Below are 26,144 nucleotides of genomic sequence, written 5' to 3'. Positions count from 1 at the left end.
GGGGGGAAGGGTGACTGGAAAAAACCTCCCCATGTTGGCTGAGGCTGGGTCTGCCCAGGGTCCACCAGAGCTAGCAGCCAGTGCTGGGGCCATGATGAATGTTTCATCCAGTCCTCGGGGCCACAGCAAGGAGCCACCAGCTGCCCAGGGCTGCTGCCCAGGGAGGGGATAACAGGCCTGGACAGCTGGCTGCCCACACTAGCTGTCGCCTCTTAACGAACCATCACAGAGCACTGCCCCAACGTGCCTGGTGCCCAGCTGGGTGGGGCAGAGGTAGAGACCCAGGCCACATGGGAAAACAAAATGTGTGTGTGTTTACCACAGTGAAACAAATGTGTATGTATACACTACAGTGAAACAAGTGTGCGTGTGCGCACCACAGTGAATAGCTCCTTAGCCTGCCGGTGAAAGTAAGAGAGCCAGACATGAGTTCAAGTCCCACCCCTGGCACTTGCTGCATAAGCCCTGTTTAAGCTCCATTTTCATCATCTGTAAAATAGCATCAGGAGCCACCATGGGGTAGCTTTGGGGGGTGCTCTGTGCTTTTTTCTCAATATTTTTTTTTAAGGAGGGGTGGTATTTCACTGTGGAACAAACTCAAGCGCTTACACCAAAACAAGAAATCAAATTATGAACATAAAATAAAAACAAACAAGTCCTGATTTTGGTTGACTGAGCTAGTGACTGAGCAATCAGAAGCAGGGCTCGGCAGGCTGGGGTCCGGGTGAGGACCCCAATCACAAAGCCCCCTTTCCCGTGTAAAGCTAACCAGGTGCACAGAGGTGTCCTCCACCCTCATTGCACTCAACATCCCTGGGCACCCCTGAGGTGGGAAGGAGCCTGGCCCCCCGGGGCTCATGCCAGGGAGGGCGCCCCACCAGAGGGCACAGTCCTCTGATGCTACCAGCCTCCCAGGAGGCAGGTGGCCTGGAGCACAGAAGTCCCCCCTGGGAACCTGCAACACTCCAGACCCCAATCTTGGAGCTCCGTTCTTGATGCCCACCCAGCAGAGGAACCCCTCCCGGAAATAGCACACAGTGGGTTGGGGAGCCCCAGGGGTGGGGAAGGGGAGGAGGGGCCATGGCACACATGTGTACATCTACGGGCCTGACCCGGATAGCTGGACTGAGGGGTGAAACACCTTAAGTCAAGCTGACCCCATGGAGTCAAGACTCTCCCGGAGGAGGTAGGTCACCTCAACCCAGAATCCCTGCCCCTTCTGCAATGACCCAGCAGGCTGCAGGGCAACTGGCTGTACCTGTTTAGTTGCTTCAGTCATGTCTGACTCTTTTGGACTTTAGCCTGCCAGGCTCTTCTGCCCATGGGATTTTTCAGGCAAGAATACTGGAGTGGGCTGCTCCTTCCTCCGCCAGGAGGTCTTCCCTAAGCAGGGCTCGAACTCGTGTCTCCTGCATGGCAGGTGGATTCTTTACCACTGAGCCACCTGGGAAGCCACTACCATGTAGCAAATATTCCCTGGCCCAGAGCCCACGGCAGCACAGCAGTACGGGCAACTCCTTTACCCTTCACAACAGCCATCATATCGCCAGTTACAAGTGTAGGACAGAAAGTCAGAGAGGCTGGGAAATCTGCCCAAAGTCACACAGCTGGCAGTGCACACGGCCAGACCTGGTCCCAGGTGGGAGTGACTCTAAAGCTGTTGTGTCAACAGCAGAAGGTTCCCTCCCAGCAGGCTGCCCTGCTCTGCATTTGAATGGTCTACTCACAATAATGACTGCAGTTGCCCTTCTGTCCTGAAAAACCCCAAGGCACTGACCAACAGAGGAACTGTCCACTGGTTTAATGGGTCAGGTGGAAGGTTGGGGGTCCGGTGCTGGCAAGGGGACTATGGGTTCCAGGGCCATGGTCTGGCCCAGGAGCACGTCCCAGGCACGAAGCCCGGGCAGACCCAGACGGCGAGGCTCCATGAGGGCTCCAGACCTCAGGAGACAGCTGACCTCTGCCACTGCCAGGATTTCCTGCCCCCCCTTCCTGCCCACAAGCAAAGGGACCCCCCGGCTTCATCACAGCATTCACCACACCACGCGGACACACCTTCTGTTTAGAGACATTTCCGCATAGATACACGCCAGGGACAAAGACACTACCTAAATCTACAGAGCGCTGCTGCTGGGCTTGTCCACGTTTAGTCATAAGGGTGTGGGGGAGCATTTTTGAAGGCAGGGCTGCCCAAGACAGGCTCGCCCACAGGGCCTTCCAGGAGGGTCAACCCTCTACCACCCAGGATGTCCTCCCATGCACCTCACTATAGGGTCCCCAGGCTGGGCTGTGCCCCTGGAGGCAATGTCCCAGGCGTGATTCCCCAAGATGGTGACAGACCCAGCCAAGCCCCTGCCTGGCCATCGGCTCCTCTTGCCCCCAGAAGGCCTCCTCCCCCGGGCCTCCCACACCACACCCGCTGGCGCTCTCTGCCTCCAGGACTCCGTCTTCCTCACTGGGGCAGCACTCTCATCTCAGGCATCCTTCCCTCAGCACCCAAGGTGAACGGCCACTGGGTGAGTACAGGAATGAACGCGAGGGTGGGGGAATCATGTGCACAGCAGGTTCGGTGCCCCTTCCTCCTCCCACCCTCTTCCCAGATTCAGCAGGGCCTGCAGACTTGTGGGCAGTGACGGGATCTTTTCGGGAGGGAGCTCAGGCCTGTGCCAGGCCCAGAGAAGGAAGTGACCGACACTGATGGGCCAGAGGAAGGTCAGATGGTGGTGCGGCTTGCACGGGCTCAAAGGGGGCAGGCACGCCCATCCCAGCCTTGGGGACAGGATAGGCCCAAGGGGCAGGTGGAGATGGGGTACTGAGCCACCAGCAGGTGTGGTGGGATCCAGCAGCAAGCCTGTCAGGCTCCCAGAGAGACACTGTGAGCTGAAAGGGTGGGAATGGAGGGGGAGAGGCAGGGGCAGGGAAGCTGGGGGCCTGGAGGGGGGCCAGGCTGTCAAGTTGTCAACTCCTCCACTCACCTCGTGAGAGTTGGTGCCATGAGCCACTCTGGTTTTGCAAACTGTGGGTGGGGGAGAGAAAAACAGGAGTTAGCAAGGTTACTCACCTACAAAGCCCAGCCTGGCAGATACGGAGAGAAACTCTCAAAACCTCCTGCAGCCCCTGGGGTGGGGAGGGGGGTTGTGGGGAGCTGGGGAGACAGGCTGACTCCACCAGGGCCAGCATCTGTCCTCATGGGAGCTAGATGGTCACCATCAGGCCAGGCCCTTACCACCCAGGGACCCAGGGACCGGGGCCATGCCCTCCCCAGGCGGCCGAGGCCTCCCTCCACCCCCAGGAGTTCAGGTGCTCACTGAACGGGAAGGCCAGGCCGTTCTCCTCCAGGAGTCGCATGGTGTCGTCCCCACACAGGCTCGTGAGCTCCATGAAGGGCGGCGAGCAGATCCTGTCGTCTGGGGATGGAGGAGAAGTCCGTGTCAGCACTGCCTGCTCCCCGGGGCCCCTCAGCACCCCTGCCCGCCCCATCCAGCAGCCCACACCCCGAAGTCACCCATGGGCGTGCAGACACACACGTGCTCACGTGCCCCGGAATGAGGGCACAGTCATTAACTACTGTCAATAGCGTTCCTGTAACGACGGGACTGACATGTGATGACAGCAAAGTCTGAAGATCAAAGAAAAGTGAAAACCAGACCAAGGTGCTGACTCGATCCCACCTCCTCAGCCCGCACTCGGGCTTGTGATGCACACATACACACACACAGCACTTGACAACGGGATGCTGTTTTGTGACTCGAATTTACACTCAATCAACTATGAACACTTTCCGGGGGCAGTGAAGATGCCCCTCCACACACGGTACTGGCTTATCTGCAAATAATCCTATGGGAGGGCGGGGTGGTGGCAGAGGAGACGCTGAGGGTGGGTGGGGATTAGAGAAGGGCTCGCTGTCACACAGGGACCCCTCTCCTGAAGCCTCTCATGCCTAACAGAGGGGCTTCTGCCACCGCTGTCACGTGGATGGGCCATAGACAAGCACAGACTCCCGACCTCCTCTGGCTGCCAGACCCCAGCCCTGGCCCACCTCCCACCCTAAGTCCTCAGGCTCAGGGGGCTGCCCGCCTTCTCTGCACACCCACCCAGTGGGTTCCTGGTGTGTTCGGTTTTCTGAAAAGCTCTGGAAGCTGAGCGTGCTCTGTTTGTCAGGATGATCCTGTAGCCAGGCACCAAGTGAAGGCAAAACAGATCATTCGTGGGAAAACAAAGTGCATTCTGAATCTCTCTGCAGATTGCTAAATTGCACCACTGGCTTTTTATTACTACTTTGTCTACCTTCGTCCCCAATCAGGGCACCGGCTCCTCAGGAGGTAAGACCACCCTGTATTTCTGGGCACAGGGGCCAGGAAAGGCTGAGCGTTAGTGGGATAGGGGTGACCCCCCCCAACACACACACCCACAAACTTGGAAGCCAAACCAAAAGCAAACAATAAAGCAGCTTGTCTCCAACAGCTTCTAGCTACTTGGCTGGCTAGGAGGTCAGTGCATTAAAACATTAAAACCAAGGTAAGATCCAGTTTCACATATCTCATAAAAAGCAAGTGCCAAGAATTACACAGGGTATATTAAAATTGCTTTCATTTCCCTCCTCGCCCCCCACCAGCAAAGTCCAAAGTCCAAACAGGCGCAGAGTGATGGCAGATTCTGGGGTGGGCAGAGTTTCTTGGGGACCCAGGGAGGGAGGAGCCCTGGCGGACGGCAAGGCAGGCCCTCTGCTTGGAGCACTCATATTCCTCACTGAGAGAGGCTGCAACAGAGGCAGCCCTTGCCCAAGGTCACTGGACAGTCACATCCAGGGTAGGACAAGGAGCCGGGCTCACATGGCAGGTCAGGAAGAGAGAAGCCAGGAAAATCAGAGCACCGAGGGAGGGAGCAGGTGGGATGTCCTGGCTCTCAGCTGTAAGCCATTATCTAAATGAGGCCCCGTTTCTGCACCCCCTGCCCAGAGTCAGAGCCAGGGTGGAAATACTGGTGAGGGGCTGGCAGGCCATGGAGGGAGGCAGTGGTCTGTGCAAAGGCTCCCTGCTGTATACCCTCCAGCCAGGCCCTAACGGGATGTGAAACTCCAGGCCAAACAAACTAAAGGGTGTGGTGGGCTTGTAGCAGCACTCACCTGGTCTGGCAGGGGACCCATCCTGGCCCCAGCCCTCCAGTGAGAAGACTCAGAGATCCTTGGAGGCAAACAGACGACCTCCTGTTAAGAGCCTCCAGATTTTTTGGAGCAGGTGAATAATCTGCCTGGCTTTTATCATTTGTTGTTCAGTCACTAAGTCATGTCTGACTCTTTGTGACCCCATGGACTGCAGCTCACCAGGCTTCCCTGTCCTTCACCATTTCCCAGAGCTTGCTTAAACTCATGTCTGTTGAGTCAGGGATGCCATCCAACCATCTCATCCTCTCTTGCCCTCTTCTCCTCTTGCCCTCAATCTTTCCCAGCATCAGGATCTTTTCCAACGAGTCGGCTCTTCGCATCAGGTGGCCAAAGTATTGGAGCTTCAGCTTCAGCATCAGTCCTTCCAATGAACAGTCGGAGTTGACTTCCTTTAGGACGGACTGGTTTGATCTCTTTTCTGTCCAAGGGACTCTCAAGTCTTCTCCAGCACCACAGTTCAAAAACATCAATTCTTTGGCGCTCAGCCTTCTTTATGGTCCAACTCTCACATCCATACATGACTACTGGAAAAACCACAGCTTTGACTATACAGACCTTTGTCAGCAAAGTGATGTCTCTGCTTTTTAGCACGCTGTCTAGGCTTTTATTATAGATTCGCCTTCAGGGCCCTCCCCATCCCAGGCCATAAAAGCTTTCCACCGAATGTCATGGCTAACGGCCAACGGTCAAGAAATCCCACTTGTTAATGTACCAGACACTGCTCCACGTAGTCTGCAAAACAATCATTTACCCTCATGAGAGCCCCATAAGGAGGTGCTATCACCCCCATTTTACAGATACGGGAAATGAGGCACAGAGAGGTGAAGTTCCCTGTCCAGAGTCACACAGTGAACAAAGGGTGCAGTTGCTGGGCCCATCCCCAGGCAGCTGGATCCCAAGTTCATGCTACTGACCATGGCCTCCCTAGCAGAAAAGTGCCTGTTCCTATTAACAGAATAAAAGGACAAAACTCACACAATCCTATCAATAGATGTGGCAAAAGCATTTCAGCTAAAACTATAAAATGCTTGGAAGAACAGGAACACACAGGTGTAGGTCTTTATGACCTTGGATTAGACATGGTTTCTTAGACATCAGAAGCACAAGCAACTGAAGTAAAAATAGACATATGTGACATCGTCAAACTTTAAAACTTCTGTGCTTCGAAGGACACTATCAAGAAAAGACAACCCAAAGAATGGGGGGAAATATCTGCAAATCATATATCTGGCAAGAGTCTAGTATCCAAAATACATGAAGAACTATTAACAACCAAACAATAAAAATGATCAATAACCCAAGTTAAAAATGGGCAAAGGGCCCAAAATGGACAGTTCTCTAAATAAGACACACAAATGGCCAGTAAACACAGGGAGGAATGCTCAACATCATGAGGCATCAGAGAAATGAAGATTAAAACCACACGTATGAGGCTGGCTACAACCAAATAAGACAGACAATAACAAGTGTCTTGAAGTGAAATGGTCCAGCTGCTCTGAGAAACGCTCTGGCAGTTCTTCACACAGTTAAACATAGTTCCAGTGTGACCCAGCTGTCCACACCTAGGTGTTTCCAAGAGGATGGAAGCACACATCCACACAAAAGCCTGTCCAGGAATATTCACAGCAGTGTTATTCATAACAGCCAGAAAGTGGCAGCAACCCAAATGTCCGTCAGCTGATGAGCTGGTAAACAAGAGGTGATATAGCTACACAATGGAATATTATTCAGGCATAAAAAGGAATGAAGTTGTCATGCATGCTACAATATAGATGAACCTTGAAAACATCATGCTGAGTGAAGGAAGCCAGTTAGAAAAGCCACAGAATATGACTTCATTTATCTGAAATGTCCAGAACAGGCAGCTCCATTGAGACAGAAAGGAGACGGGTGGCTGCCAACGCCTGGGGGGCAGGTGGAATGGGGAGTGACTGCAGGCGGGTGCATTTCTTTTCGGGGTGATGAAAATGTTCTGGGATTAGATAGTTGTGATGGTTGCACAACTTTCTGAATATATTCAAAACTACTGAACTGTATCTACACTTTAAAAAGGTGGATTTTATGGTATGTGAATTATACCAATTGAAAAAGAAAAAAAAGGAAAAAAATCCCAGCAGCAAAAGCTGAGATCCATCGGGCTCAAACACTTGACCTGTGCAGGAAACTGGGCTAAAGAAATGGATCAGGTACAGCGTCTCCTTAAGTTCTCCAGCAAACCTGCAGAGTCCCGCCCCCCTCCCCCCACCGCCCCCGCTGAGTCCCGGGTGAATCAGAGGAGGATGAGAGCAGCGTTCCCCCAGAGATGTTTGGGGTCCAGATGAAATGCAGAGACGAGGCATTCCTAATGAACGGGCCACAGCGAGCATTAGACCAGACACCCCCACCTGTCCGGAATCTCAGGCCCTGGTGTCAGAGGTGGTAGCAGGACCCAGCAGAGATGACAAAGGACTGAGTGCATCAAGAAAGAGGGGCCACGCACAGTGTCACACTCTTCTTCCTTCATCCTAACTTGAAGCTGGCTGACCACACCCTGAGCAGCAGGCATGACCAGCGGCCAACCCCGCACCCTCTCCAGGGTGGGCCCAGGACTGGAGATCATCTAGGTCACGCTGCCTGAAAGGCCCACAGTTCAAGCTCGGTCACCCTCCGATGGGCCAGGCTTGAAGGAAGGCAGTCCTGAGTCCCACAGGACAGAGGCTGGAAGGGATCCGTGTCCCTCGCTGGGCTGCCGGCTGCTCCACACCCGGGGCTTGTCCCAACTCTAGACCATGATGACTGTAGCTTGACCCAATTTCTGCCTGCTTGTAGCTAAAACCATCCCGCAACGCCTGTGAGATCGCAGTAAATTAGAAACTACAACTGTTCGTATTTTGGTTTTGAACCACCAGTCACCAACGACAACAACAACAAAAAAATGTGTCGCATCCTAGGAGCCTGAGATCCAGCAGTGAGGGACACAAGCCATGCTGCCTCGTGGAGCCCACGCTCCAGGTGCAGGGACCAGGCCAGAGCCAGACGCAGTAGTAAACCGGATAGCCCGACGGGGCTGGCGGGTGACCTGGGGCTCGCGAGGGGGTGCCAGTGGAGGTGGAGGTGGGGTGTGCCCAGGAAGTGCCTTGCGGAGTCAAGACACGGGAAGACAAGCAGGCAGGCTGAGCATCTGGGGCATGCGTACTCCCGGCAGACAGAACAGCCGCTGCAAAGGCCCTGCTTGAGGACACGGCGCTGCCCAGGCACACACACACTGACCCGGCCTTGGAGAGGAGGATGGTGACATCGGTCCAGCCTGTGGACTCAGAGGTCACCCGAGTGGGAGGGCTGAGGAAGGAGCCGAGCCCTGCAGCAGTTGAGCCAGCGTCTTGGTGGCATGGGACACGTCAGCCCCGTCCCATGTGAGGGACAGTGACAGCAGTGGTCCCTGCAGCTGTCCCCCCGCCCCCTGGGAAAATCCCAATAGTGCCAGCAGCTCTTCTCCTCCGAATAGCATAAAGACTCTTCTATCAGTCAGCACTGGGAGCCCAGGAGGCTATTTCTGGTTGCCCAAAAAAGGCTACTTATTTATCTGCCATTGTATTTCTGGATGGGAGTTAGAAAGGAAGCTTTTTTTAGTTAGGTGGTGGGCTGTGTTCTGTTAAGAGCTGAAACAGCAGCCCCTGGGAATCTGAAACATCCCCCTCTTCCTTGTCTGCCACCCCTGTCTGAGAGTGTGAAGTCAGAGGTCCTGGGAGACGGCAAGTCCCACCATGTCCAGAAAGGGGAAGAGAAGAGTTCAAGGCCATGCCAAGTCATGGGCAGGCCCAGAGTGAGGACCCAGGTGTCCGAGTCACACCCCTGCCTTGTCCACTGTGCCAGGTGGCCACACTCCCATGCCACTGGGAACAGATGCTACAGAACTAGCAAGAGGAGCAAAGACAATGATGAACAGGTGCCACAAGAGACAACTGGAGGAGGCAGAGATGGCACTTTGAAGGTGCAGCTCTGAAGCCTGACTTTGAACCTGGGGTAAACTAGCTGGAACTTTTGGCGAATGAATGAACAATGCTAAGCCTCGCTCTTCTCATCTGTAAAATGGGAACGAGGCCTCCCTAGAGGGTTGTTGGGAGGCCTGGCACATAACAGCAGTGGTGATTTCTCTTTACTACACTGAGCGAGGCCAGCTGGGCGGCCCACAGGAGAGCAGATTCTAAATCATAGCTACCGGCCCACATCCAGTTTCTGGGGATGATAGTGCTGTGTCTCTCCCTCTGTGGCTTCCTGGCTGTGTCCAGCATGATGCCGGCACCAGGCTGTGAAGGAAGCCTTTGCAGCGCTCCGGCAGGGTAGGGCAGGGCCTGGGGACAGCTGTGACAAGACTCTGCCTCAGTTCATTTCTTTCAGATGATACTCGGCAGAAACAAAACCTAGGGGCAGGGACGGTCCCCGAGGACACACAAAGGCTGGAATCCTCTGAAGTTTCCGTGAAGGGTGGGACCCCAGAGAACGCCACCCACGAGTGAGGGCTGTGCTGAGGCGCGAGGAGCTGAAGACAGGCCAGGGAAAGAACCCGCGAGGCCCGGAGCTGGCTGCGTGGTCCTGGGCAGCAGGGAGGACCCACCTGGACGTGTCAGGAGAGAAGTCACTACTTTCGAGGGCTCTGTCTTGCTCTCTAGAATGCTGGTTCCATGAGTGCAGGGACTGGTGAGCTTTCTCAGCCCTGTGGGCCCAGTGCCTAGAACACTGCAGGCACACAGTAGGTGCTCAACAGGGGATTGCTGAGTGGACGGACTGACCTTTGACGGCGCCCCGTGCACAAGGCCGGCTCCTCGGGCATCTCGGCCACATCTGGTCGGATGCAGAGTCCGTGGTTGGCGTGCCTGGGCGCCGCTGACCCACATTCCGGGCCAGCCTGCCTGCCATCGGGCCCTCTGGTCACTGTCGGGTCCTCAGGCTCCGCTCCCCCTGAGGCTCGCCCCACCCCTCCCCGCCCCACCCCCAGTTTGTTCCATCTGAAAACACAACAGCCCTCCCAGCTGACCTCTCTCAGTCTGGCCACTGGCTTCTCCGGAGGACTTTCCCCTGCAGAAGCACCTTGTTTATCTGCTTTGCTATGACCGTGACTGGACTTTCCTTTTTAATTGTTTTCCACTGAACGCTGCTGCCACCAGTATTTTCCCACGATTCTGCATTTCCTGGTCACCCAACTGCCGACATTTCCCCTCAGATCAGACATTTATGTTTGTGCCAATTTTCCTCCACTGTAGACAGGGCTGAACATCTCTCACGCACGATAAGCCTTGAGACTTGTGTTAAATCATTTTCCGCGGTCACATGCCCAGGAGCTGGAGGTCCAGGGTCCCGTGGAATCAGCACTTGTATGGTTTTTGCCACAGAGTCGTGTTGTTCTCCAGAGGGACCACGGGAGTCTCCTGGGGAGCCAGCAATGAGGGGTCTTGACCATGCTTTTCCAGCCCTGGGGAGCTCCATTTTCAGAAACCTGGGCAGTACTTTCATGAGGGAGTGTGACCAGTGACATAGTGAGTGGTCCCACCCCCCACACAGGTCACTCTGGGGCCTGCAGGCCCCGCGGCAGAGGGAGCACGGAGACCCAGGCTGGTGGGGGGAGCCCAGGGCAAGGTCCGTGCGTGACCCAGGGAGCAAAAGCCTGGGACAGGGGCCCAGAGACCTGCATCCAAGTTCCAGCAGCTCTCCCCTGAGCCTGGGCAAGACCCAACCTTTCGGGTTTTGGGTTCCTGATCAGTAGTAGACTGATGGTCGTGATTAATCACTCCTGTCTACTTCCTGGCGCTGAAAGGATGAGGAAAAAAGCACTGCGGAATCTGGGCCCACTAAAGAGGCCAGCTCCTGCACTTCCCTGGTGGTCCAGTGGTTAAGAATCCGCCTGCCAGTGCAAGGGACACAGGTTCGATCCCTGGTCCGGGAAGATTCCACATGCTGAGGGGCAACTAACTAAGCCTAACACACTGATTTCACAGGCCCTGGAGCCTCTGCACACACTGGGGCCTCAGCCCTGCAGGCCCCTTCTAGCCCCTTCTTGGCATGAGAAGCTCTGGCTTGTCCTCCAAGCCTTGGGTCAGGCCACCTCCCTCCTCTAAGCATCACCTTCCCCACACCTGGTAGGAGCCCTCCCCTCCCCCTGCCCCTCTGTGGGCTCACCAGGCAGGCCCCTGTGTGCCTGGGTTTGAATCTTGGCTCCAACTTGTATCAGCTGTGCAACCCCAGCCAAGTAACTCGACTTCTGCCTCAGCTTCCTCATTGGAAAGAGGACAAGAGCAATAGTATCTCCTGGTGATGCAGTGGTAAAGAATATGCTTTCAATGCAGAAGATGTGGGTTTGATCCCTGGGTTGGGAAGGACCCCTGGAGAAGAAAATGGCAACCCACTCCAGTATTCTCGCCTGGGAAATCTCATGGACAGAGGAGCCTGGCGGGCTACAGTTCATGGGGTTGCAAGAGTCGGACATGACTTAATAACTAAACAACAATAGATATTTAAATGATGAAATAGTTCCTTAACACAATTTCCTCTGGGAGGAGCAGTCCCACCCCAAGGGTCTGGGTAGCTGTATCGGCCTCAGCTGTATTGCCCAACACAACCCATCCTAGGATCAAGGTTGGGTGATCCCCTGGGACAGACAGAACAAAATCGGTGGTCCAGTGCCAGGGTTTCGCCCTAGCTGCTAGGGTTTGTTAACCAAGGAACCCCCTTTTTGACACCCTCCCTCCTGAACCATCTTCTCCCCACTGCGGCTGCTCTAACCACACACCGCTGGATTCTTGGTGTTCTGCCCACCTTGCCTACCAAGCCCGCACTGCGCACAGCGGCTGGACCCTGGATTGTCTTCTTAAAGTTCCCGCCTATATACTGAGGCAGCCCTCAGCTCAATAATCATCCAAGTCAGATGTGAGTGAAGGTTCGAAGCCTTTCCAGGTCCCAGAAACCTCTTCCTGTTACAGGCTGCATTGCGTGTGTGCATGCTCAGTCACTTCAGTCTGTCTGACTCCTTGCTACCCCAGGGACTGTAGCCCCCCAGGCTCCTCTGTCCACGGGATTCTCCAGGCAAGAATACTGGAGTGGGTTGCCATGCCCTCCCCCAGGGGATCTTCCCGACCCAGGGATCAAACTCGCATTTCCTGTGTTGCACACGGATTCTTTCCCACTGAGCCATCTGGGAAGCCCATGGGCTACACTGTGTCCCCCTAAATTTACATGCTGAAGGCCTGACTCTCAGGATCTCAGGATCTCAGGACGTGCCTCTTATTTGCAGACAGGACCTTCCAAGAAGTGATTAAATGAAAACGAGGTCATACGGGTGACTAATGTCCTTGAGAAGAGGAGACAGGACGTAGATGGAAGCCTACGAGAAGACATCGGGAGGAGACAGGCACCCTCAAGTCAAGGAGAGGCCTCAGAGGAAACCAGCCCTGCCAGCACCTTGATCTTGGACTCTAGCCTCCAGAACTGTGAGAAAATTAACTTCTGTAATTTAAGTTGTCCAGTCCGTGCTCTGTTGAAGAAGCCCCGGCAATTACACTTCCCGCCTCCTCTCAGAAGGCAGAACCAAGTTCACTCCCAGCCAAACCACAGCACCAAGCAGAGTGGTCTCCCCGTCATCCCCCGGCACACCCCTGGGACTCCTCTCCCCCACCATCAGTCAGCAACAACCTACCAGCCAGTATCGCCCAACCCCGAGGACAAGTGGTCTCATCACTATGACACCTCCCAACAGACACCCCCCAGCATCTTCTACCCACAGTCCCGCCTGTTCCACCATCATCGCTCTCCTGCATCGCTACCTTGTTCGGTTGCTCATCTCTGGTACCCTATTAAATGCCCACATGTTTGGGTTCTGACTCTGCAACCAGGGGGTACATTCCTTGGGGTCGGGACCTGGCCTGACCTCTAGCCCACTGCTGCGCAGAGGAGGCAGCCCTCAGAAAGAACTCTCTGACAAGTGCACATGCGTGAGATGAAGTGAGGATGGAATAAAAGTGAGCTGAGCCTGGAAATGAAAGGAGAAGGGGAGCACGGAGAAGCACAGCTGACCAGCACAGGGAAAGAAAGGTGGCGGTGGCCTGCAACTCCTCAACCGGCCACCATGTGGCGCTGTCGGTCTGGCACAGCCCTGGTGACCGTGGCCACGGGACTTGTGGGCTGGGCCTGGCCTGCCAACCTGCAGATTCCAGTGTTCATGACTCATCCAGTGCCAGATTGTCCAGTCACCTTCCCCCTGCCGTTATGCTGTTAGAGGGCAGAAGCCCCGTGCTCTCGAATCCTAGATGGGGAAAGATGCTCTCTGTACATTCTCGGAAAACCAAGTTTCAGCCTGACAGCAGCTCTGAAAACAACTGGATGGCTTTTTGGCCTGTGGCGATGGCAGCCACCCAGTAATTCAGGACAGTCAGGTGGGAGGTGGGAAAGTACCGCAGGCCCGGGCCAGGAGGAGGCGGTCAGGAAGGGCAGGGATGACAGGCCCACGGACGAGAGGAGATGGAAGTGAGAACTGGTCTCTCTGATGTGGAGCCAGGCCTGGACATCAAGAGGGCACTGCCTGTCCTGACTTTGATTCTTCTGTTCCCGCTGTCCACGTATAACGTCCCGTCCACTGGCCTGGCCAGGAAGGGCTTCAGTATCCAGTCACTGCACCCCACATGCCTCCCCCAGGCGGTGCTCCATCCTCAGCTCCTTGCTCTCTTCAGGAGGCCTCCTTCCTGGGATAACCCCCATGACCCCCCTCCCACCCCCCAATAAACGAATCTCCGCTGATTCCCTCCAGCGACACTCAGGAACTATTCCCTGCTCTGAGCCAGCACATCCCCTAGCAGCTACTCCCAGTTCACCCTGCATTCCCTTTACGGAAGGTGACTCAGCTCTGCCTGCAGCCCGAGGGGCCCTGGAGGCACAGGGGCCTGGATCTGTGTGGGGATTTGTGTCAGGCTTCAAAAGGCTGGAAATACCTGGACGATGGTGACATCATCACGCCTCTTCAAACCTATCCATAGCCCCAGGTGAGATGAGACTGAAATAATACGTTTTAAGACAGTCAATTTCCAGCTGCGTGCCCTGGGGATGCGGGGACTGGGGAGCCTGACTCATAGGAACCACGTGGAAATCTGCCAGGGCTTTGGGATGGATCCCAGGAGAGGCCCACCCTCGTCCATAGAGCCCCTTGCAGGTCATGGGTATTCGCAGTGGTGAGCAGGGTGCGTGGGTCCTGATCCTAGATCTACCATCTCTCCCTGGGCTGGCCGCCTCCTTTGCGCCTCTGTTTCCACATCTCCAAGGACAGTGGGGTGAATAACATTGGTACCTACTCCCCAGGCTGCTGCTGAAGACACGAGGACCAGCTGAGTCACCGTGAGCGGCCGTCCAGGGAGAAACGCCACATAAGGTTTGACTGCGTGAGTCAGCATCGGGTCCCCTCCTCCTTGTGCACTGAGGTCCAGCCCGAAACCCACGATGGGGTCGAGGGCCCCTCTGGAGTGAGGACTGCCTCAGGTGCCTTTTGAGGTACCCCCTCTGGTAAAAGGGAGGAGAGAGGCCCTGTCTGCTGCTCGGGCCCCGAGGGGCTCAGACAGAGCTGGAGGGTGAGCGAGGCTCACGGCCAGCCCTGCAAGGGAGCTGGGTCCCGAGGCAGCCTGGGGCGAGCCTTCCCCGGGCACGACTGGGCATGCTCACTGTCCAGTTCACCTGGCATGTCTGAGGGGAAGAGAGGCCTGACACCTCGGAAGGTCACGTGAGGACAGTGCACGTGAGGGAGGGCCTGGGCTCCGTCCACTCGGGCCCCTGGCCACGCAGACCAGGAGGTGACCCGGGGGCCTCAGGGTCTGGAACCAGCGCTGACGGTGCCCCTCCGCAGAGCCCTCTGAGGGGAGGCAGAGAGAGGCGGCACGTCCCAGGTGGAGACAGGCTCACACTGTCCCCCTGCCACGTACACAGGGCAGGGGGCGAGGGGATGAGAGGGCCCCGCAGAGTGCTGCCTGAGGCACCAGGACGGCTGGACACACGCCGAGGCCGCTTGAAGGTGGAAGGGACCGTGAGAAGGAATATGGGGGCCTGTATTCTCTCAGAGAGCGCCCCCTGCTGACAGCCCGCTGGGACTCTGCACCTCAGTCCTATGGCCGCAAGGAACTGAGTGCTTACTGCCAACAAGCGGAAGCCAGGGCGTGGGTTCTTCCTCAGGGCGTTTGGATGAGAACTCAGCCCTGCTGACACCTTGATTCCCATCTGTGACATCCTGAGACCAGAAACCAACCAGGCCACGTAGAATTCTCACCTATCAGACTGTGAGATAACAAGCGGCTACTCAAAGTCACTCAGCTTGTAGTGACCTGCCAGGCAGCAACAGGAAACTCATAGGCTTGGTTACTAAGAGTTTTCAAAGAGGGACCTTCACTGTGCTATTTGGAGACAGTGGGTAGCGGGGTGGGGGCATTTCAGTAGTGGCTACAGTCCCTACCCTGCTCCCTGGAGGCTTCTGAAGGGCCTCCCTTAGGCCCAGCTGCAGCTGCCACCCCCCTGCTAGCAGCCTGATCCTTGGCTCACTGGCTACAGGCTTGCTGTGGGGAACCAGCTTGAAATTATTGGAGGGGGTGGCTTCTGGGCACAGACAGAGGGCAACAAAGGTCACAGGTCTGACAGGCCCTGTCTGACATGGTCCTGGTCAGCTGGACAAGCAGTCTCCCTCCCGTCTGACTCAGCTAATGACCTGTTTCATCTTGAGGGGACACAGTGCTACTTGCGCCGGGCATGCTCGAGGCCAGGATCGAGGAAGCCAGACACGGGCTGGCGGAGACAGGGACACTCCTGAGTCCCGTTCCAGCTTATGGAAATGGCTGCTGGAAACGCGGATTAACTCTGTGGCAGCTGTTTGCACTGATTTATGGCCCCTTCCGGACCCAAAGGCTTGCTGCCCCACTCAGCTCTGACTCCCAAAACGCAGCAGCCTTTTTCATTTTCAAAACGATTTTAAAAATAATATTTGAAGTGCTCTCTCTGGCCATACACATTCTAAAAGCAGAATAGAAAATGTTAGCTTGGCCCAGTGCAAAGATGAAGCTGCCAGCAACGAAATAGTCCATATTTTAAAACAATGACACATGGGACTTCCCCGGTGGTCCACTAGTTAAGGCTTTGCCTTCCAATGCAGGAGGTGTGGGTTCGATCCTTGTTTGGGGAGTTAAGATCTCACATACCTCCTGGCCAAAAAACCAAAACATAACAAAGAAGCAACATTGTAACAAATTCAATAAAGACTTTAAAAATGGTCCACATTAAAAAAATCTTAGAAAAAAAATGAGACAATATCCTTAACCTCAAAAGTGGCTCTAACCCATCAATAAGAAAAAGACCACCAACCCAAGAGAAAAATGGGCAAGTAACATGAAAAGTTTCATACACAGAAGAAACGCAAAAGGCCAAAAGACACATGAAGAAATGTGCAATCTTGTCAATAACGGAAGAAATGTAAATGAAAGTCAGACAGTTATCATTTCTCTCGCAGCCGTGCACAATGGGGTGAAAAATCTGTTCCAATGTTTTGAAGAACAATCCAGCAATATCCACAAGGTGAGAGATGTTTACAGTAGTCTTTGGGAAATTCCACTTCTAGGGATTAATTTTACAGAACTCTGCAGAGTCCTGTGTTGACTGTAGCTCAGTCTGTTAGAAGAAAAAATCCAAATCAAGCTGGAATGACTCTATGAGGTCAATATAATTGAATAAACTATGATTTTTTTCCCATTCATGTCCTGAGATATGACGTTGCCGTCAAAAAGGGCAGATCAGACCTACTCTTCTTCATCTTTGTGGGCTGACATGGAAAGAAGCCAAGGCATATATTCAGTGGAGAAAAAGCAAGTTATATGAGAATACAGGTAATAGGATGCTGTTCTATTTATTTATTTATTTGTAAGCCCACATGTATGTGCACATGTATGAGAAGGGCCTAGAAAGACGGATTCCATACTTAAGATGGGCGGCCTCTGGGAAGAAAGGAGGGGGATCAACAGGCATGGGAGTCACCGACAATCAGGGCCCTGCCTGCTGACAGAGGGGACTCAGGAGCAGTTACTGTGCAGGCCTGGGGGAGAGCAGCCTCCCAGTCCAGCAATTCCTGGGGTGTGCTGGGTGGAGCAGGCCTCCTATCAGAAGCACGACAAAAACAGGGAGGGGGACCCATAACCCATGAGGTGGAAAGGGCTAAACGCTGGAGGAGTGGCTCCCCCAGAAAGAGCCCTGGACTGAGCTGGAGGTTCCCTCGCACCAGTCCCCGGCCCTGCGGGGTGGGCAGGCCGACACCTGGGGGGCAGGGCAGGTAGCTGTCTCAGGGGTCAGCTCCTCACAAGCCCACTCGCAATGTGCTGTGTGAAGCATTTTCCTGGCGGGTTCATCAAAACTCCAGCCTCCTCCTGCACAAGAGCAGGGCTGGAAGCTGACCCTGACTTGGGAGCAACGGTCCTTTTCGTCCTCCAAGACTCCAGGCCCTCCTACTAACCACCAGCTCTGCCGCATGCCTCCCACCCAAGCCCCAGGCGCCCTGTGGGACCAAGGAGAGGAGCTGAGAGCACCTGGGCGCCAGCTCTGGGCCTCACCCCCTGCAGTGGACAGGGCCAGGCCTTCCCCACGCCTCCCTGCTGCCAGCCCCCAACTTTAAGTGAAGGCAACCCCCACATCACAGATGAGCAAATGACTCAGAGAGGCCCAGTGACTGCCCAGGCCACACGGGCAGGGCTGAGATTTGAGCCCAGGCTTGTCAGCGCCAAACCTTCTTTTCCACTACCATGTGTCACTAACCTCAAAAAGGACAGGACTTTCCTGTCTTCAATAAACTGTAGGAGGCAGCGACTCCAGGACAGAAGCAGGGACCCTGTCTGGAAAATGCCATCGTCTGGACACCAGGGGGCGCCTGGGAGCAGGGCCAGAGCCCCCAACGCATCTACCATGTCCTCAGCTCAAGTGCGGGTGAAGGAGGCAGTCCATGCAGGGGCCAAGAGCTGGATTCAGGAACCATTGGCCAAGAGGATACCTAGAGGGTGTGGGTTCAGATTGCAGCTCTGCACGCAATAGCTCTGTGGCCATCAGTAACCTCACTGCCCTGGGGGGTAACCGTAGTGCCTTTCTCACGGGGTCATTGTGAGGATTAAATCAGCTAATACAGTGCCTGGCATGCAGCCAGTGCCGCCAGGGTCAGCTACCTGAGTGCTGACAAAGCGGCCGCAGAGGAACAGGGACCTGCAGGCCACACAACACAAGGGTCACAGGCAGACCTGGGGCCTGGGCCTTGACTCCAAGGCCTCTCTCGCTGTCTCCTCTCCCACCAACAGCCTTGTGCAGCTCCCCAAGGGTGGACAGCCACCCCCTACCCCTGAGTGAGAGCCCCCTGGCTTGACCACACACGCCCACCCGAGGCAGCTGCTCTGCGGGGACCATTTTTCCCAGGCTCTTCGGCAAGTTATTTTTCTCTTTGCTTGGTGTCTAGATTATTCCAATTTAACCTGGCCTCCAAACGGCCTCCAAGATGAGTCCTGATTAAATTCCCACAAAACCCTCAGGCAGAGACGCTCGATCTGCAGAGGGCACCCCCCTTCCCCGGGGAGGCCCAGTGTCCAATGGCCATCTGTCACCTCCCGGAGTATGCGTGTGCAGGAGCTGCCGGGGGAGCTGCCTCATGCCCACAGCCATCTTGGAAGGGCCTCTGCGCCCTCCACTTGGTGGTCTGAGACCCTCCACTGCCTGCTGCCTCCGGGGGCTAAGGACACACATCCACATCATCCAATCACAGCCCAGCTTTCTCAGCCATCATCACTTCAGCCAGTTTAGGAGCTGGCTAGAGCCTCACAGTGATTGCATGGCCTGGGGCGGCAAAGCCAGGCCTCGGGCTCTGGACTTCCACCTCAAAACCCCAGCACTGGGCAGCAAAGCAGGTGCCCGTGAGAGACGAGGCCTGCAGATGCGTGTCTAGCAATCTTGGCTGCTGATGCAGCCTCCCTACCTCCCCTCAGGCCTGCAGCAGGCCAAGTTCAACCTCCAGGAAGCTCCTGTCCTTGGCCTTGAACTGGATCCAAGTTCAGGGCCATCTGTGCCTCTGGTAAAGGGTGTGGGTGCAGCCCCACCCAGAAGGCATCATCCATGTGGGAAACCTGCGGCCTAGGCACCCTGGGGTGGGTCCCTCTGTAAGCCTACCGACCTCATGCTGTATATTAGCTAGGCACACGGTTGCCCAGAATAAAGACCACAGTCCCCAGTTCCCTTACACTTCAGTAGGTAACTCAGTTCTGGCCACTGAGATGTGAACAGAGCATCACCATAGCTTCTGGAGCTTTTCCTTAAAAGATAGCCTGGGCTGTTTCCCTTTGCTTCCTCTTAGTCCCTCTCTATCCTAACGTCTAGATTGTGGGTGTGGCAGGTGGAGTTTCAGCACCACCCTGGGCCAGGAGGGGCCACACCAGGACAAGGAGCTGGGGAAACTTGGGCTTTTACGTGAGAGAAAAATGAAGCCCCTATCCTTTAACCTACCCTCGCCCAGGTCTTTACTGTGGGTTTGAGACGGTCAGGTCTGAGGCAGGAAGGAGCTGGCCTCCCCCAGCAAGCTCTGAATTAGAAACAATGAACTCTGGGAGCATGGAATTGAGATGGTGCCAACCACACCGAGGTCCTCAGACAGGTGAGGCTGGGAGCTCCCCACAGCTGATGCTCTGCATGGAGAAGGATGGCCCGCTTCAGTCCAAGTGCTCTGCCTGCTCTCCCGGGGGGATCCTCCCCATGTGTCACAGCCCACCAGGCCACCCCCCTGCAGAGCAGGGGGCCTTGGTCCCTCCCTGCAGCACCTCCTCCATACCGCCCTGTCTTCTGTGCAGCCATCCGGGCTCTCTGAGGACAGGGAGAGCCACCTTGGCATGGGGGTGGCGACAACTCCCAGGAACCTCTGCCAAGCCCCTTCTCCCGGCACAAAAGCGGTGTCACTTGGATGGCTGAAATTGAGGAATTTAGAGGGTAATTATGGCCCTTTACGGCAGGGCCTCCAGGAGTAGCGAGGGTGGGGTGGGGGTGGCCAGGGATGCGCTTCCCAGAGAAGGTGCTCAGCGTCTCACAGACGCAGCCTCGCCTCAGAGGGCGGGACGTGGGAGCCAGCAGTGAACTGCCCCGGGTGGGCAGGAAAAGGCTCCAGGAAGCCCCAGCCTCTGCCTGCCCTCCTGGAAGAACACCAGCCTGGCTCGGCGCACACGATAAGGAAAACCCCGGGTGCAGCAGTCACGGCCCACCCACACAATTCCTGCTGGCCCAGGACCAAGCCGGTCTTGAGACTTGGGTCAACAAGTTCTCACTGGGCCCTCTAGCGGGACGCCCCCACGCTGACCTCTCTTGCATTTGAGCTGAGTGGAGTCTGTCCTGTGTCCCCACTGGGGGCCAGTCACTCGCCCCTCACACCTGTGGGGGTCACCCTTCACAACAGGATACAGGTGATGGCCATCAAGATCCATCCCTAGGCCGTGTCTGCACTGCCTGTCTAAAATGCATTCTTGTCTCACTCACCAGCTCATACACCTTCAAAGGCTCCTCACGAATGGGGTCCCCAACTGCCCGAGGTGTTCCAAGTCCCTGCACCCTTGACCGGTGGTCCACAAGTTGACACAAGTACCCACTTCAGCTCCCTCCCTGCTTTGCTCACACCCCTGCCCTGTCCAGGAGGCCCAGGCTGCCACCCCCTCAATACTCGCCCTTCCAAGAATTAATCCTGCTTCCTGTGTGCCCTGGAGTCTCACCCCCAAATTCACGTGCTCACACACTAGACCTGGGCTCACCTTTGACCCCCAGCCCTGTTTCTCTGCTCATAAAAACGGAGACAGACTCTAAGAGCCAATCTGGATGCCTGAGCCCTTTCCAGTGTAACAGGAGCAGGAAGAGTGGCCCCTGTTGCTGGGCAATCCCATGGGCCAGGGCCCAAGCTAAGAGCACTTCAGACATCATCCCAGGTACCCCAACCCTGGGCCCTGTGGATAAACCACTTTTTATCCATCTTACAGAAAACAGGCAAGATCAGGTCAAGTGACTTGGCCAAGACCACAAGGCAGCAAGATTTGGAACCAGCATTAGTCTGTCTCCTCCTCAAAGTCCGAGCATTTTGCTCTAAAAAGCCCTCTCAGCGGTACCCTCCTTAATCCCATCAGAAAGCATCACTCTTCCAATGGACTTGTTGCCTCTGCTGACCTACAACTCTGCCCATTTACTGGGCCTTCTCATCTTTTACGGTTATCTCCTGTCCCTTCACAAATAGTTGGCATCCAAAGCACACTCTTCCTAGGAAGAGGCAGATTTCCTTTCTAGAAGCATCGTTTGGCCAAAACATCACTACGGATCTTCCTTCTCCTCTGGGAGTACTGGTTGGACCCAGGGAAGGAATGCAAAGAGAACAGAAGTTGACACGGTCACTGATCCCTCCAGACCCAGGGACGGAAGAATGCCAGCGCGCTGAAGAAGCCTGTCTGCTTTGGGGCCTCCCAGGAAGTCATGTCCATGCTCTATGGTGGTGTTGTTCAGTCGCCCAGCCGTGTCCGACTCTTCACGACCCCACGGATTGCAGCAATGCCAGGTGGCCCTGTCCCTCACCATCTCTCGGAGTTTGCCCAAGCTCATGCCCATGCTCTGTGCTTCCTGGTAAAGGCCAGCCACCCAGAGCAAGGGGCCTTAAGACCTCTTCCAGGATGGCCAGGTCCAGCACCCAGCTCTTGCACAGAGCAGAGAACCAAGCGGGCATCGATTTCCCTGGCCAGGGTCCACGACTGCACCCATGCCAGGGGCTTGCTAGAGCCAGGGCCCTCTGACTACAGACATGGAAGTCAAGCTTAGGTGTTAGAAGCCGGGGAGCCTGAGGGGGAGAGGCCTGGTTAGATTCTGGCTGGGTGGTTTCCAGGCTGTGTGATGCTGGTACATCAGCGAACCTCTCAGGACCTCCTCTGCCACCCAGGGAGGATGATCTGGCCCACCCTGATGGGCACCAGCAGGGAGAAGGTAAGAGGAAGGCTAAGCCCAGTGCTGGGCACTCAGCACATACCCAGTAAATGCTGCTCCTATCTCCCATGCTGGTCCTGTGAGCCAAGGCACCCAGCATCACATTAACAACACACACCTGGGGCCCAGGTCACCACCCTGGTTGGGGTTCAAAGCAGCCCCTTGAGGCCCCACACACAGGACCTGGAGAGTCTCCTGCCTCAGAGATGAATCTTCACCCAGCCCCAGAGCCCAGCAAAAGCACTTTAAAAAAAAAAAATTTTTTTTTTTTTTTTTTTTTTAAAGAACTCTATGCAGGGACCGTGTGGACCAGGCAGAGAATTAAGAGCTTACTGAGCATGACTCTTTCTGAAACGTCCTTCTCACATAAACAGACACCTTGGGAAGGCAGTCTGACTTCTCTGGCGCTGCCCTGCCCGGGGATGTGGGGGGCATGAGTCCTCTGGGGCAGGAGCCGGCAGCTGGCAGGAGACACTCCCGCAGCTAAGAGGGAGGCTCCGGCCTGTGAGAACAACACGTACCCCCGCGAGGTCCAGCCGCCACATGACATATCTCCACGCATTTGATTAAAGGCCTCTAATTTCTGTTTGTCTCTTTCGCCCTGTTACATAACTCCCCTCACCCGACTGCTGCTGAGCTGGTTCACACGCTTCTGCTCTCTAACCACTGTGTTATCTGGATATTTCATCACTTGCATGGGTTTGAGACAACAAAACAAAACCGTTTTGAAGTGGCTGGAGCTACTCTCCCAAAAAGCACCCTGAGGCTTTCACTGCCTAACTCTGCCGGTCACGGACGGAGAAGGAAAGGCCCTCCCCAGAAAGTACAACTGCTTCCTATGTCAAAGTGCTTAAAACGACCAGACCCCACCTCCCACCCACGCAAAGACCGCCTTATGCCCACAAGGTGGGCCAACTGCCATCAGGGCTAAGCCACTTGAGTCCGTACCTTTCATGTAGGCCTCGATCTTCCGGATGAGCTCGTACGACTTGGAGCGGTCAAGCAGGGTCCTGATGGCAGGAAGAGGGTCCAGGACAATGGTCTCCGGGTGGGCATCGATGTATTCCTGGAAGGAAAACACACTTCTTCTGGTTAGTGAAGGGAGACTGATGTTGAAACGGGAGTGACAAGCAAGATTTCATCCTGCGTGCCCTCCCCGCATCCATCCTTGTATTGTCCGTCCTCCCACCAGCCCTGACTTCTGGCTGAGGCATCACCTGGTCTCAGGACACAGGCTCCATCCACTCAGCCCCACTGGGATCACATGAGTCTGATTAGACCAATCAACGCATTCCACCTCCTGGGGCTGCTGTCTCAGGAGAGGACATGTGACCAGAGTCCGTCCAATCAAAGGCAGGCTCAGCACTCTTGCTGGGAATACTGGGACACTCTCCCTCCTGGAGGACAAGAGAAAGATGGGAGACTGGGCAGCTGGGAGCAGTCATCCTAAGATCTGAAGGAGACAGGCCTGACGGAGCCAAGCTCAAAACAGAGCCCAAACTGAGAAACCAGAGCTGAGAAAAGGAGAACCACTGGGTTCTGATCAGCTGGTTCAACTCCTGGATAGAGCCTCACCAGAAACCAGACCTGCTCCCTGGGTGGGTTACGCTCAGTGAGAGTGGCCAGGACCCTGCCCTGATAAGGCTTCTGAGGCAGGGCCGGGGAGAGTGGGATGCCAGGATTCTGTAGGTCTGTGAGAAGGTGATGAGGCACGTGACATGGGCCAGCCACCTGACCCTCGGGTGCCCACTCCAACAAGTGCTTATTAATACCCACTAGCTTCACAGTAGACCATGGACAGGCAAGCAGAACTGATGAGATTAGTCTTTACAGTCTTCTTGGGGAAATAACATGAAGGCACATGAGGAATAAGAAACCATTATCTGTAACAGAAATTCAACAAAAGACACAGGAAGATGTTTCCAGGAAAAAATAATACACAGGGATCATGCCCCTGCCATGTGGCACCTCTATGACTCCAGGAGCCCCAAGTCAGTGGGCGAGAACAGCTTGTCAGGCAGACAAAGTAAAAGAGACCATCTCTCCGGCCCTAAAACTCTATGATGCTAAGGACAAAAGTGGGGGACGCTGGCATAACAGGAGATGGGCTCAGAGAGGAGGCTGGGTGTAAGGAAGGCCACTTACCAGCTGTTGTTATTACTGTGGGTTGAACCGTGCACACCCACCCCAAGATCTGTTCAAATCCTAACCCCTGGTCCCTGTGAACATGACCATGTTTGGAGAGAATGTCTTCAGAGATGGAATCAAGTTAGTGAAAGTGAAAGTCGCTCAGTCGTGTCTGACTCTGTGACCCCACGGACTATACAGTCCATGGAATTCTCCAGGCCAGAATACTGGAGTGGGTAGCCTTTCCCTTCTCCAGGGGATCTTCCCAACCCAGGGATCGAACCCAGGTCTCCTGCATTGTAGGCGGCTTCTTTACCAGCTGAGCCACAAGAGAATCAAGTTAACGTGAGGTCATATTGGATTCAGATGGACCCTCATCCATCGGCTGGTATCTTCAAGACGAGGAAAATGGGGACACAGAGACACAGAGAGAGAGGGCTGTGTGAAGGTGGAGACCGTGAGTGAGGTCAGCTGCAAGGCAAGGATGGCCACAGCCACCACGACCCTCTCCCTCAGGACCTTCAGAAGGAAGGTCATACACCCCTTGACTTGAGACTTCCAGCCTCCTTAACTGAGAGAATGACCTTCTGTTGTTTTAGGCCACTCAATCTGTGGTAGTTTGTTGTGGGAGCCCCAGGGAATAAACACACCAGCTTAATTCACCCTCCCCTCCCACTGCACAAGCTCCATCTGTGAGGTCAGCAGAGGCCAGGGGGAAAAGCCATAATGCTTCTTTTCTAGCAAACCTTATCAGCAAAAAGAGTGCGCCATTTGGATTATTCTTTGTTTTTCCCAGTGAACCTATTTTGGTTCCTAGGAATCATTTTTAAGAGCTCTCAACACAAAAGCCAGAGATTCATATCTCCCTCTCTGAAATCTGCTCCCGCCTGGTGTTCCATACCAGAGTATCTGGTGATGGGCTCATTAGTGTCTTTAAATTTTTTTTTTTTTTAATGGCTCTGCTCCCGAGGGGTGGCCAGTACACACATCTGAGGAGGCTGTCTTCCCGTCCTCACACCTGTGAGGTCCACAGGGCCTACATGCTCTTGCCCCGAGAAGGTCCTCTCCAGCATGCATCTGCAGACCCAAGTGCAGAAGAGAAGCTGCCTTCATGCCTTCTCCTCCTGAGAGCCTGGCCCGCTGCCCGGCTCACACAGACAGACCAGCGGCTGGTAAGGCAGAGCCCACGTCTGGACCCAGAGGGGATGTGGGGATGAGCTCAGAGGTGTCCTTCAGGAAGGTCTATCCATGGCTGTCCTCAGGCCAAAGAGCCGTTCTCTCTCCTCCGGCTGTGGCCTCACCCGTGCGCCTGTACCTCTCTGCTGCTGGATCCCCAGAGACAACTCTCCCTGTCAGCACTGTTCCTTCCCCAGAGTGTGTTCCTCAGAACTAGGCCTACACTGACACCAGGGCCTGTCACTCGTGAGATACCAACACTGACATACACGATGGCAATCAGACCAACGTCCTCCTGTTAAAATGTCATCCACTCAAGTAAAGCAACTACATATACTCCAATACAAATTAATTATAAAAATAAATAAAAATCAAATCTTGAAATATTAAAAAAAAAACAGTTTGAAGGGTGAATCTAAGAGAATAAAGTAGGTAAACTTTGAGAGACTACTTGGAATTAGATTATGATGAACTTTATGATCAGGGCTTCCCAGGTGGTGCTAATGGTAAAGAACCTGCCTGCCAATGCAGGGAGACATAAGAGACGCTGGTTCAATCCCTGGTTCGGGAAGATCCCCTAGAGGAGGGCATAGCAACCCACTCCAGTATTCTTTTTTTCTATTTTTTAAAATTAGTTTATTTATCTATTTTTAAACTTTACAATATTGTA

General features: G+C 54.8%; 1 protein-coding gene across 5 annotated transcripts in view; it reads right to left on the bottom strand.

Moving 5' to 3' along the window:
• ITPK1 (inositol-tetrakisphosphate 1-kinase) overlaps nucleotides 1-26,144 on the bottom strand; it is a 156,607-nt gene that overhangs the window by 17,552 nt on the left and 112,911 nt on the right. For all 5 annotated transcript variants that reach the window (XM_081548144.1, XM_081548142.1, XM_081548146.1 and 2 more), the window contains 3 exons: nucleotides 23,120-23,237; nucleotides 3,309-3,407; nucleotides 2,976-3,016 (listed from right to left, as the gene is read on the bottom strand). In XM_081548144.1, the coding sequence (XP_081404270.1) occupies nucleotides 2,976-3,016; nucleotides 3,309-3,407; nucleotides 23,120-23,126 (147 nt within the window). In that variant the 5' untranslated portion in view covers nucleotides 23,127-23,237. The remainder of the gene's footprint in view (nucleotides 1-2,975; nucleotides 3,017-3,308; nucleotides 3,408-23,119; nucleotides 23,238-26,144) is intronic.

Source organism: Giraffa tippelskirchi, chromosome 12 (assembly GCF_054371585.1).
Source record: "Giraffa tippelskirchi isolate mGirTip1 chromosome 12, T2T-mGirTip1v1.2.pri, whole genome shotgun sequence".
Lineage (NCBI taxonomy): Eukaryota > Metazoa > Chordata > Mammalia > Artiodactyla > Giraffidae > Giraffa > Giraffa tippelskirchi.
This window is presented reverse-complemented; position numbering and strand designations above follow the sequence as displayed.